At 42.4% G+C, this 12,376-nt stretch overlaps 1 protein-coding gene across 1 annotated transcript in view; it reads left to right on the forward strand.

The window, feature by feature from the left end:
• Nucleotides 1–12,376, forward strand: part of fstl5 (follistatin-like 5) — a 199,686-nt gene that overhangs the window by 23,834 nt on the left and 163,476 nt on the right. Inside the window, exon 2 of the mRNA XM_069670589.1 lies at nt 5,235–5,376. Coding sequence (XP_069526690.1) covers nt 5,235–5,376 — 142 coding nt within the window. The remainder of the gene's footprint in view (nt 1–5,234; nt 5,377–12,376) is intronic.

A 12,376-nucleotide genomic window follows, 5' to 3' on the forward strand; every position in this document is an offset into this window, starting at 1 on the left:
GCTGAATGAGACGGATGGGAGGGGGAGGGGGGGGTTAGAGGAGCGCGGCTGTGAGCTTGTCGAGACATGATGCATTGTGTACATAGTGGGAAATGGGTAGTCTTCATTTGAAAGTCAATGCCAAAGCTTAGACGTGCTCCAGGGAATTTAAAAACCCCAAGCCAAAGTTATGATGGCACTCCCGGAGGGGGTCCAGGGAAAACTTCCAGGCTGCTTCTGTCTCGTGTGCTTTCAAGGCAAATAAATCAGACTTTGGAGTATTTACTCAGCTACACACTTTTCCTCTCACACACAAGGACGCGCGCACACAATTGTATAGAACATGCTCACACAAGTGTTTCTGTCAGTTAGATGAAGAACTGTGTACACTAAAAGCTGTCATAACAAGTTTAATACAAATCCCTGTTTTGCTGTTTCTCCGCCTGCATCGTATCATGTATACTGGTTGTTGGTACAGAAGAGGACATCACAGGTATTTAATAATACTTCATGCTGCAATTTTTGTAAGGTACACATTGTAATACAAAGCTTGGTAATGTTCAGTGTTTGTTTGCACTGTTTAAAGACTTGTTGATTGTACGATCATATGATGGGCATGTTAGTCTGTATTGTTAATTTTAACTGCTCACAGCTTGAGTATATTGGTTTTGACAAGCTGTCTGTACATACAAAAACGTAATTAAAGCATTTTTTACCTACTATAGTATTCAGTGCTTTATGTTCTTAACCTCAGAGAGCAGCAGCAGCAGTACAGATGAAAATGTTGCTAGATGCAGCAGACATGCTTTCGCTTATCTGGAAGGTTGGTGACGGACAATTCTGTTCTTTCTTATCTGACAGAAAGAACAGACAGAAAGGTCGTCTTGGGCTCAAAGCTTATAAAATTGTTTTTTTACATACACGTGCGACGGTGGCGTTTAACAAAATGTGCTGAAAAATCCTCACTGTTGATGATTTTTGACGTTTTTTTGTCTTTTTGAAAATGTTGTGGGTCATTTTTCAAAACACAATGGCAGCAAGCCCCTGAATCTTGTTGTGTTACTTACCCATAAGTATCAGGATATTCCCTGCCAAATTTCATACCTGTAAGACTATTTATGCAATTGCAGTACCGTCATACGTGCTAGGACATCATGTAGCCAAAAGCATCTTTCAGAAAAAGGGCCCCTGAGACCAAACGGCCCCTAACTAGGAGAGGTTGTTATCATCTTGTGATGGCCCAAGGTTTGGGCTAACAGAAAATAATAGCGAAAAAAAAGGTAGCAAAAACATAAAGCTGTAGTTTGTGGGGCTGTTTAAATATTCCAACATCTTGGGGCGCTGGTTTAGCTCAGTTGGTAGAGCGGGCACCCCATGTATAGAGGCTCTAGTCCTCGACACACTGATCGCAGGTTTGACTCCCGGTCTGCCGATCTATTTGGTGCATGTCTTCCCCCACTCTCTACTCCCCACATTTCCTGTCTCTCTTCAGCTGTCCTGTATAATAAAGGCACAATACAATAAAGTTTGTCTACCCCGCAATAGGCCTATATTAAGCATTTCTAAGTCTTGCAGTTCAAGAGCTCTACCAACCGTGAGTGTTTGTGATTAATATTCATATTTGCACTGGAAGTATTGCTTTAACTTTTGCCTTCAGTTTTTGCTTCCATCTCACTGATATGTGTAGTTTGTCACTGTGCCAAAGCTCTATTAACAGTAATGGGGCACAAAATGAAAAGGAAAATAGACTCAATGACAAGAAAATTAACTCACCACCAGCCACAAAAAGTCTCTGAAGTCTTGAGTGGAACAAGCGCATTTTAAATATGCATTGTTCAATTCTCAGTAAAGCCTCTTTTGATAAAATACAGAATGGCGTAGTTGGCACTTCAGAAAGTATTCAGAGCTCTCAGTAAGAACACTTATGATTCAGTAGTCAGTGGTAAAAAAGGGAGGGGCTTGTGTTTTTCAGTAGTTTTTTGTCTGTGAGGGTCTGTGCTGTAAGACACAGTTAAACTTCTGAAAACTGTGCATATGTCTCCGTCTCTGACACAGCATCCTGAAAAAGTTAGTCCATTAATAACCCATTTAACACAGGGACGCTGCAGAGAAGTTGATTGATTGCGCTAGCTGATATGCTAATCCACCTAGTGTGGCCTAAAGAACTGTGTTAGCAGAGAAGTGGAGCAGCAGCAGCTGCAGGCAGGGGTCCTACCTGGGTCTGGAGACTTTAGAAACGCATTAAGAATGAATGTGATCACATTACAGAGGCAATAAGTAAGATTTTTAGTGCCCCATGGCACAAAACGAGCATAATATGTCTGCAGGGGGTTGGTAAGGCTGTTGATCATTACCAGCACTTTAACAATTACTTTTCCATGTTCAGAAATCTTTTGAATTTTTAGACTCGTACTTGGAAATAAAAGCACTCTGCCCCCTGTATTATTAAAGCACTTTTAATGCCCCCTCCCTGCTACACTGACATTGAGGAGTGAGGGACTGACATTACACGACATTTCATCTACAAAGGCTGAAAGCTTTGTTCCAGAGGAAAATAGGCTAAAGACCAAGGCTCAGAGCAGCAGCGGCATTACGCCAGTGTGTTCAATTTAACTTGTACACCACAGTCTTTGAAGACATTTCTTTTGAATTTCTGCTCTAATTAGCTGGATTGTTTGTCTCAGGGGGAACATTTTGACTTTAATGTTTTTGTAAATTCAACAGGACAAGCTGGATGGGTTGGTAGGTGGGCTGCTGGTTGATGTGTTTTGTGTGGGAGGAGAATTTATCAAATTGAGTCACAGTTTGTCGAAGAACAAAGATTTTGAAATCACGTCTGGAAATTTGGTGCGGAACTGGCAGACAATTATACGCAGACCCCAGCTGCTATTTGTTCTTCTGAGGGAAAGTTCTGTCAGCAAGTTCTTCATATCCAACACATTCTCATCCCAGGTTTTCAAACACAGATGCTTTGTCACGACTTCTCATACAGACACACAAAGTAACCCTTTGAGTCTCATCCAGAGGCACCATTTGGTGTCTATTTTCTCTTTTCTAACTTGTCGTTAACATAAAACTTTATCTTTTGTTATGTTTCAGCACAAAATGGTATAAAAAGTGTAATAAGTAGGATTTTTCTTGCATTTTGTCAACAACACATTCAAACTGGGCCCCTCCTCCTGGGCTCTTCTTCACCAGAAGCTCACTTCTCATTCTCTCATGTGAGAACACTCCCACCCCGCCGAGATAACAACACCAACAGCATCACGGTTACCGTTGCACTAGCATGCTAACGGCCGGTTACCGCTAGAATGCCAACTACCGCTTACCTTTGCACTAGCATGCTAACGGCTGGTTACCGCTAGCATGCGAACTACCGCTTACCTTTGCACTAGCATGCTAGACGCCGGTTAGCTTGCCCTACCCGGTTTGAGGCACCTACCTGTCCAATAGAAAGAAGGCCAACTCTGCATCGCTCTTTCGCCATGTTCGGCCATCTGAATGGGGCCCTGTTGCTAATTTGAACCACTCCCACACTCACCTACACGCTGTGATTGGCTCAGCGAACCACAACAGCGCCCCTCCTGAAAAAGTCCTGTGCAAAGCGAAACAACAGAATAGATGCAGAGGGAAGGGTCTCACAAGGGTCTGCACACACTCACCAACACACATGTATAAGAGGCCCATAAGTCATGATTTATATTATATTATATTTGTAAAAGTCGTTATTATTTTTCTAGAAAAAATCTACTTATGATACCTTCAAGTCAAATAACTTCTTGGTTTGGGTGTTGGTTAAAAAAAACACTCAACATGTACTTTGGTTTGAAACAGTACCCATACTCCAGTCTCCTGGGTTAAAGTCCTGCAATGTTGAAACATCAAGCAGACTGCTCTGAGCGAGAAAGAACATATTGCCGTGGGTTGGGTGTACATTTCAGTTTGCTGAAAGCTAGGTGTCTCTATTGCAAACACTAAAAGGTACTTTGTGTCTGTATGAGACACTGAGGGGCGTGACAAAGCATCGGTATTTCACGACGTGAGTATGAGAACTCGCTGAAATGTCTGTGCAAGAAAAAAAACTTTGCTTTAAAGCAGAAAATGTGCAGGGAATCTTCAGGTGTCAGACTCAGCTCAGGGGGCCACCAAAAGTCACATAAAGTCACAAAAATAAAAAAAAGTTTTAATGTTCCCTCCTCGTCCGCCACATCAAAGTGACACGTCGCTTTGCCGGCACGACCTCCCGACCTCCAGTGAAAAGCACGTGGGCCCGCAGAGGTTCCACTACAGAGCCGTTGTTGTCTGACTCCGTGTCACTCCGGAAGAACAGGGAAGCAGGGTCACCATCCTGCTGTCAGTCATCTCCCTCAGCCGGAGGATGATGAGCAGGCACTGGTGGCTTTAGACGTCTTAGAAAGTAGAGCTCAGTGTTCGCCTGAAAAAAATCAACAAGTCAAGCTGAGTCAAATTTAGCGCTTCGAACAAAGGGGATTTTTGCGACGTGCTGCACAAAGAACCGAGGGCATAATGCAGATAAAGACGAGGGGTGGAAATAAGGAGGAACAAATGCATTGCAGATTTCAACATAAAGCCTGTGTGCATGTGTTTGTGCATTTGTGTGTGTGTTAATCCTTGTGTTAGGCAATATGAGAGAAGCGGCTAACACGGATCCTCTTCTCTTCGATTTTCTGCTTTTTTTTTCTTGCAATTTCTGGGACAGACATTTTCACAGGGCATGTTTTTCCCCACAAGAACTGCTTTGTTTAATATCTATCATGCAAAGGTCAAACTCGTTTTCATACAGTGCGATGAATTATTGAAAATGCTGTTATATCCGGGGTAAAGAGTGAATATTCTCGCTCCGCTAAGTGCGTATGTTTGGCCTGCATCTTTGCGAGGGTGCGAGGAAACTGTTAAAGATGTTATCTTGCTGCTGCATCACAGTTGCTTGACTCAGACACTAATTAATCCAAAGCCCTCACTTTAATTGCCTTAATATATCGGCCCTTTGTCTTCTTTATCTTGATTTTTCTCATGACGTCTGTTTCCCCTTAATTGATTAAAAAGGAGATCTAATCTCCGAGCCGAGTGTGGGGCGCACGTATTGATAGCTTTAGTTTAATCCAGCGACAGTTTTGCGGATCCCTTTGTCTGCACTAATTATGGCCGACTTGATGTATTGTCTTGGCCAACCGGTATCGAACCTCCGGTGAGTCGGAGAAGAGCTCTCACCATTCTTGTTTGGTTTTTGACAGGAAAAGACCAATGAAGACAGCCAGATGGTGGTCGGCGGCAACTTTACTGCTGGGGCTCGCTGTGCTCGGCGCCAACGGGACGCCCAACAAGGAGGGATTCAGGTCGCCGCCCTATCGACCGGTCGTGAGATTTCGACACAAGGTATCGATCCCCGTCTTTTTTCATTTGCTGCCCGTAACAAGAAACACTTTGTGCTTTTGCCAAGTATGAAACTAATTACAGTGCCGCTTTCTTCCTGCTTCAGATGACTCTCCTGGTGTTGTTGTTTTTCTGCCCACTGGAAAAAAAAAACCACTCGATGAATCATTATCCCTCCCTCTGTGCCAGGGGACCGTCTTTTGAAAGACAACATCAGATTAGTGCATGCACGGCTGAGCAAAGATGAAGAGGAGCTTTGAATGAATTTAAGACGGTCGCATGCCGTATTAGCTGATCGTTTAAAGTAAAAGACGTCATTTAATGCGAAGTGACCCAGCAGTACAATCTCCATAAGCAAAATCTGACGCTTTCATTAGTCTGTGTTGCTGCATCTTCAGGAATAAGTAACATTTTTAACCCTCTAAACAAACAGCATACTATTATTTGTCTGCGAGAGACACCAGAGAAGCAGAGATGGATCAATTAGAGCCAGCCTGGGAAAGGAATTGACTGTTTTGGCAGACAGGGACTTCAGGAAAGCAGAATGTTTTGTCAAGAGGCATTAGTCGAAATGTGGTCCTTCAGTACACATTTCCCACAAGCCCCCTTTCCAATTCTCATCACTGGTAAACACTTCTCCTCTCCATCCAATCCAAGATAGAAATTAGCAGTGGCAATTAAGTTAACTTAAAATCACAGTTGTTCACAATCTGTCATCTTTAAAATGAGTGATGTGCTTAAGACTTCAGTAACCTGTAGTCACGCCTGCACAGGACTGAAAGGCAAACACAGAGTGCTGCTAAAGGGTGGGTGGGGTAAGAGGTGGTTAGAGAGAGGAGGAGATGGATACTGAGGGAACAGATGGTGGGAATGTCATTAGACTGTATCAGAGTTTAGAGTGGAGCCAGGGGCGATGCAGAGCTGTTGAAGGGACACAATGGTCAAACACGTTTTGACCTATTGAACGAGATTTAATCACAGAGATGCTTCTAAATGCAAGGACTGCAGGTATCAGCTGTACAGGAGTTCAGCTTCTTTCTACTTACAGCCACCCTGGAAATTGTGTGTGCGCTAAGGAAGTTAAGAGATTTAAAGTTCAATATCCAAAAATCCTGTAATATGATCTCAGCAAACTGCAGAGATAGCACTTCTGCCAGGCTGGGATGCTTTATACCAAGGGGAAGAGAGAGGCGAATGATCCAGCATCCAGCCCTGCCTGCACAGCGTTAGATTCCAGTCTTAAAGGAACAGATGCCTCGTTTTATTAACCTTATCTCTATGAGCAGCGTGGCAATGCACCATTGTTTTGTCAATACTTTGCACCAAAGCTCCAGATCCTACATAACCTGGGCTAAGCTGAAGCAACAGAAATATAAGCATCACAGATTTCAGCGTCTCACAGTTTCATCCTATAAAGCAGGTGCTCTGAAGGCTGAAGGATAAAATGCATCTTTCCGAAGCTTGTGTTCACACCTTTTAAGGTGTAAGATTCCAGGGATACACATGGTGTTTGTGTATCAACAAGTGTAACTGATACAGAGGGAAGTGTCAGAAGTGTCTGGACATTTTCTGTCAAACTGCAGTGGATCTGCATTAGAAAGAAGGAGGGGCCCTGGTGTGGAATGTTTCAATGCTAGGTTTGATTAGCAAGTTTTAAGACAAGTATGGAGTGACACGTTTAAATAATAAAGATGCTGAACTACAGGTTTTATATCACTTTGCTGTAGATGCTGTAAATTATAAAATAAAATAAAGGATTTGTTTTTATATTGGTAGCATTGAGCCTTTTGAAATGCTACTGGTGGACACTTTTTTTATAGATTTCTTTTTGGCCTTTGCCTTTATTATAGGACATTGGATAGAGTCTGAAATGTAGGAAGAGAGCGGGGACAGTCTGTTGTCAGAGTCAAACCAGGTTGTAAAGTGTACAATGTTTAATTTGTTTTACCTTGATGAGAATGTGTAAATGCATTGATATATTTTATTACTGAGTTTGTAGTAAAGGTTGCTGTGTTTCTATGATACATTTAATTGTTTCAAATATTCCCATTCATGTACTATAAGTATTTAAAACACCTCTTGAAGATTTTAATTGAAATAAATGTCTGTTAAGTCTCTATCTATCCCCGAATGAGGTAACACAATGGTGATTGAGCCTATGGCCCACTGATGAAAGCCTTTGCATTTGGCACAGTATTACAGACTGGGTGTCTGTGGCGACTCTCGCGGAAATAAATCACAAGCAGCGTCCAGTTAGTGACGAGTTTTCCATCAGCCAGCAGTGGTTGGTCTGCAAGAGAAGGTAGGCTGCTCTTCCGGTCTCTGCAAGTGTTGCAAGTAAACAGTAATCTACTATGGCTGAACAAACAAAGACAAGATGGATGACGTAAGTGAAAATCAAAAGAAAAAGAAACAAATTGGACGCTCAGATGAAGGCAAACCCCAACCCGAACCGTATCTAGGAAGTGTGCTCCCGCAATTACCGCTTATCGCCATAGGTGCCGCCAAAGAGAACGAAGCTGAGACCTTCGAGATTAGCACTTTAATGCAGGGTTTTGCAACACCGCCTCCATACTACTTGTATTTGAATAAACATCACTATAACGATGTCAACAAACGTTATAGATATCTTTAAAGAAGACTTAATGGCAGAGCAGTTGTATTGGATTACATTTGATTATACAGGTGCTGCGTCTAGAGAGTTAAATACACCTCACCTGTTCTAGTTTGGCATCACGACTTCAGAGATGCATGCTGTTTCTCAAGACCTTTATACACAAAAAAAAAACTACCGACATATCTTTGCACCACTATTTGCAATAAAGAGAGTTTGTTGTTGTGATTTGGCTCGAGTAACCCTTTAATTTGGCTACATTTTATATACACAATAAAGCCAACTTGTGGTGTTTGTGAATTTTCCTCCAAGGCATCGTTCCTTGCATTATAAGTGTGGCTATAAAAGACCTTGACGCAGTTCTTAGAGGGAGCTCTCCTGGTGTTGCCTTCGAAATTTGCATTGGAATTTTTCTTTAATGTCTCACTAGAAACCTTTTCTGGTTAATGTTTTTTTCCACAACAGTCCTTGGTGTCTCTGCTCTTACATTATTCTCTTTCGTACTGCACTGAGAGTCTACCACTTCCTTTTTATCGTTATGACTTCTTACATAGTTCAACTTTAACCAACACACACTCTTTGATGTCGGTCTTCCTTTCTATCAAACACTGTACTATCTCTTTTTGCTTCTTTTGACTTTCTCTCTTTATTTAACTCTGTTTGGAACCAAAGTGACTTCAATAATTAAAGTAATGCATGTCCACATGTAGCGCCAATCTGACAAGAAGCTACAAAAATGATGTATGTGCTTTTCCACTCCAATGAAATTAATGTGCCAGGCGCTGTGATTACATTGCCGAGGAATGTCATTACAGCATCTGCATACCATTACAATCCATCCTGTGAGAGGACAGAGGTAAACTCGGCTCATCTATCCGCCTGTCAAAAAGGGGCTCTGGAAATTTACAGCGCTTTGCTGAAAAATGGCCTCATCGCAAGCCCTTTTCCAAAATGTGTCAACGGCCTTTGTAGCTTAGAGAATTTTTCTCCGCCCTTGGCGAGATTGCAGGGAGGCCCGGGTCATCCACTTGTCAATACAGCTGAGTGAGCAGCGTTAAAGATCAGTTGTTTCAAAATGAGATATCCACAGACTGTATGAAAGCAAGTTTCAGCACATCGGTGACGGCTCAACGTTTTTATTCTTCTCTACTTTAAAGGATGTGCATTTAATTATTATTTTTTTTGGACCGGTTAACCGACACTGTTAATGGTTAATAACCGGATAACCGAAGAGATTGAAATGTACTTTTTGGATTGGATAAAAGAACCATTAAAACGCCAATACAACAATTTTTTCCACTTTCTCCATTAGAAGTGAGTTTCTTTTACATGTGCAACAGCATGAACAGAGAGAGAACCTGAGGGTTTAGCCTCCACGTCTGTATTTTACACATCAAGCCCTCTGTGAACTAAATAGACAGCAAAAAAAATTAAATACAGCCTAACGTTGGAGCCAAAAGGGTTTGGAGCATTGTGGCTTCCAGGATACCGGCAACTTCTGACTTTGAAAATAAAGTTAGGCTTTGTGAACGAAAACACATGAAGAAAATCGGAATCGGAATCGGGGTTTATTGCCGAGAAGGTTTACACATTTTTGATTTTGGTGCAGAACAATTAACACAGAACTAGAATAAAAATAAGTAAAAGACTTAAATAGAAGAAGATAAAAAATAGGCAATAAGAATAAAAATATAAAAAGTAAAATGTATAATACAAAATATGTACAACAGGTTTGATTAAAAACTGTACAGATGTGCAGGATATTAGTGAGTGCAAAAGCTTACAGTATAAAGTTAAAGATAAAATGGTGCAGTGTACAGACAATATAAAAGTCCAGTGTGTGTTAATGTAACGCATAGAGTCTGAATTGGAGTCTTAAACATTCGTGGAACGTTGAGTCCTCCAGTTTTTCCAACTCAGTGACTTTCTCGCTATATTAAGCAACTTTTTCAGACTAGTGACATACATTATATTACTTAAATCCCATGTATGTATGCTGCTCAGAGTATTCTCAGTTCACGGCTCCTCCGAGTTGTTCTCTCTTCTCTCCTCTTGTCCCGTGCTGCAGCAGCACTGCACGGGCAGTCCGGGGTGGGCGGGGCAGGCCTGGGGCGGCGGCAGCATTTGCTCACAACCACAACGTGTTGTGCAAATGTATACATGATGACGTCACCAATATGTAAATTAGTGTATGACGTCATCTGGTGACTTCTAGCGACTTTTGGAGCTAGTGCTAGCTGCTTTCATTGTTGGCAACACAGGAATCCTCCAACACACGAAAAAAGAAATCCCTCCGGCCTCAGACGCTGCATGGGACATATAATTAGGTCGGCTATAGGCCTAATACCTGGAGGTAATAATCTACTGTAGATCTCTCTGGAAATATAGAACTTAAAATGGATAAAATAAATAGCATGTTTTTTGCTCGTTTCATTTTGCTCTCCTCTCGGGCTCAGCTCAGCTAACGACAACAGAACATGCGTTTCCCAGATGTATATGTATTTTATTTATTTAACCGTGTAACTGGTAGTATTAACCGGTTAAAATTCTTAACGGTCAGTTAACGGTTAACCAGCTACTTCTAAATGACAGCAGGTTACAGAATTTCTAGTTTGCATCACATATGTAATGAAAATCTTCACATTCATCATTAACGGACTGTGATAGCACATGGAAATCTGAACGGCCTAATTACATGTGTTCTCTCATCTGTACATTCAGTGACATGTGCTGAACATCCTTTCAGCTCGCTGCCACGAGCTGTCAGAGCCCAGCGTCCGTGTTAATGCCATGCCTTTCCCTTTGCTTTAAAGGACATGTGTTTGACAAGGGTAACAGGATCGGTACGACCTCATAAGCTTTCCTCACAAAAACTTCAATCACTAAGAGCCACTGGGGTATAAACAGCTGGTCACATGCCCTACCCATAAATCCCATGTTATTGTTTCGGAAAATTTAGAGTGAAATCCTCGACATGGGGTCAGGAATAGGACAGCGGTCACGGCCACCAGAATCCAGCTCTAATTTTAATGATGGTTACTGTGAGTGAAACTCCCCGTGAGCTTAAGGGATTCAAGGTTTGACTGATGGAGAGACTCCACATGTGTAATTTGGGAACATTTCTGAACTCGTGGCCGGGCCTGCTCGACACGAGGGACAAAAGCAATTTCTGAGAGTTTTGTCGCATCAAGCTGTTATGTCAGGACAAACAAAATGGAGGCAAGGACAACTGTGCGCAAAGCCCCATCCATCCTGCACTGGCTGGGCCACATGGCAAATCTAGATTAACAGGGGATAAGCAGAGAGAAAGAGTCGGAGGGGGGATGGGCAAATGAGATTGAGATACAGAGACAGGGAATGGGAGAAATAACAAGGATAAAAGTCGTAAGAAACAGCATGATGTTCTGTAGCTTCAGTTAAAGCTGCAAGGTTTGGCTTAAATGTAACTTCTGTCACTATTATCTCCACCCTCCTCCTCCTCCTCCTCCTCCTCCTCCTCAGCTGGTCAGTTTGAGCCCCAGCCCTTGTCACTCATCTTGATGAGCTGTCTACTTTCAAATGGCAGCCAGCCCGAGGCAGAGGTAACCAGCTTCTGTACAGTCTCCACAGGGGCTGAAGAGCAGACGCTGTATGGAGCCAATCTGCTATCACAATAACAAGATGTCAATGTCTGTGCTAATGGCTGCCTGTGTTTTTCAGAGCGAGTTCTGCTGCATGCTTAGCTTTGCTGTGCTTTAATATTTGTAACACCGCAAAAATTCTTCATATCAGAAACGTGAAACAGCATGGGCCCGTGCTGGTGTGGGTTGCAGCGTGTAAACAAGCACAGATCTAAATGAGCACAGGTGCAGGACAAAAACAGGAAGCAGTTCTCTACAAACTCACATCTACAGGCTCTAAAAACTGAAAATCAGTGACATTTTTTGACCTCCATGCTGTCTGATGAAATCTTTAAAGTGGAAATCTCGAAGATCTCATTTTCGTTCTCTTTGGCGCCACCTATGGCGATAAACAGTAATTGCGGGAACACACTTCCCAGATATCCAGACAGTGTTGCATGTGTGACGTCCACGGTTGGCTCCGGTTGTAACTCTTGATTTTCCTCGCTGACGGTCTCTTTCCTTTTCAGACTGTTTGCTTCATCTGAGCGTCGAGTTTGTTTCTTTTTCTTTGGATTTTCACTTATTTTTGAAGTTGTATCTGTAGTCATCCATCTTTTCTTTGTTTGTTCAGCCATAGTAGATTACTGTTTACTCGCAACACTTGCAGAGAGCGGAAAAGAAACCGATTAGCTCCGCCTACCCTCTCTGGCAGACCAACCACTGATGGCTGATGGAAAACGCGTCACTAACTGGGCGCTGCTTGTGATTTTTTCCACGAAAGTCGCAC

This window comes from Semicossyphus pulcher, unplaced genomic scaffold (genome assembly GCF_022749685.1).
Source record: "Semicossyphus pulcher isolate SPU_LCO1_2020_fin unplaced genomic scaffold, fSemPul1.0.p SCAF_2, whole genome shotgun sequence".
Taxonomy (NCBI): domain Eukaryota; kingdom Metazoa; phylum Chordata; class Actinopteri; order Labriformes; family Labridae; genus Semicossyphus; species Semicossyphus pulcher.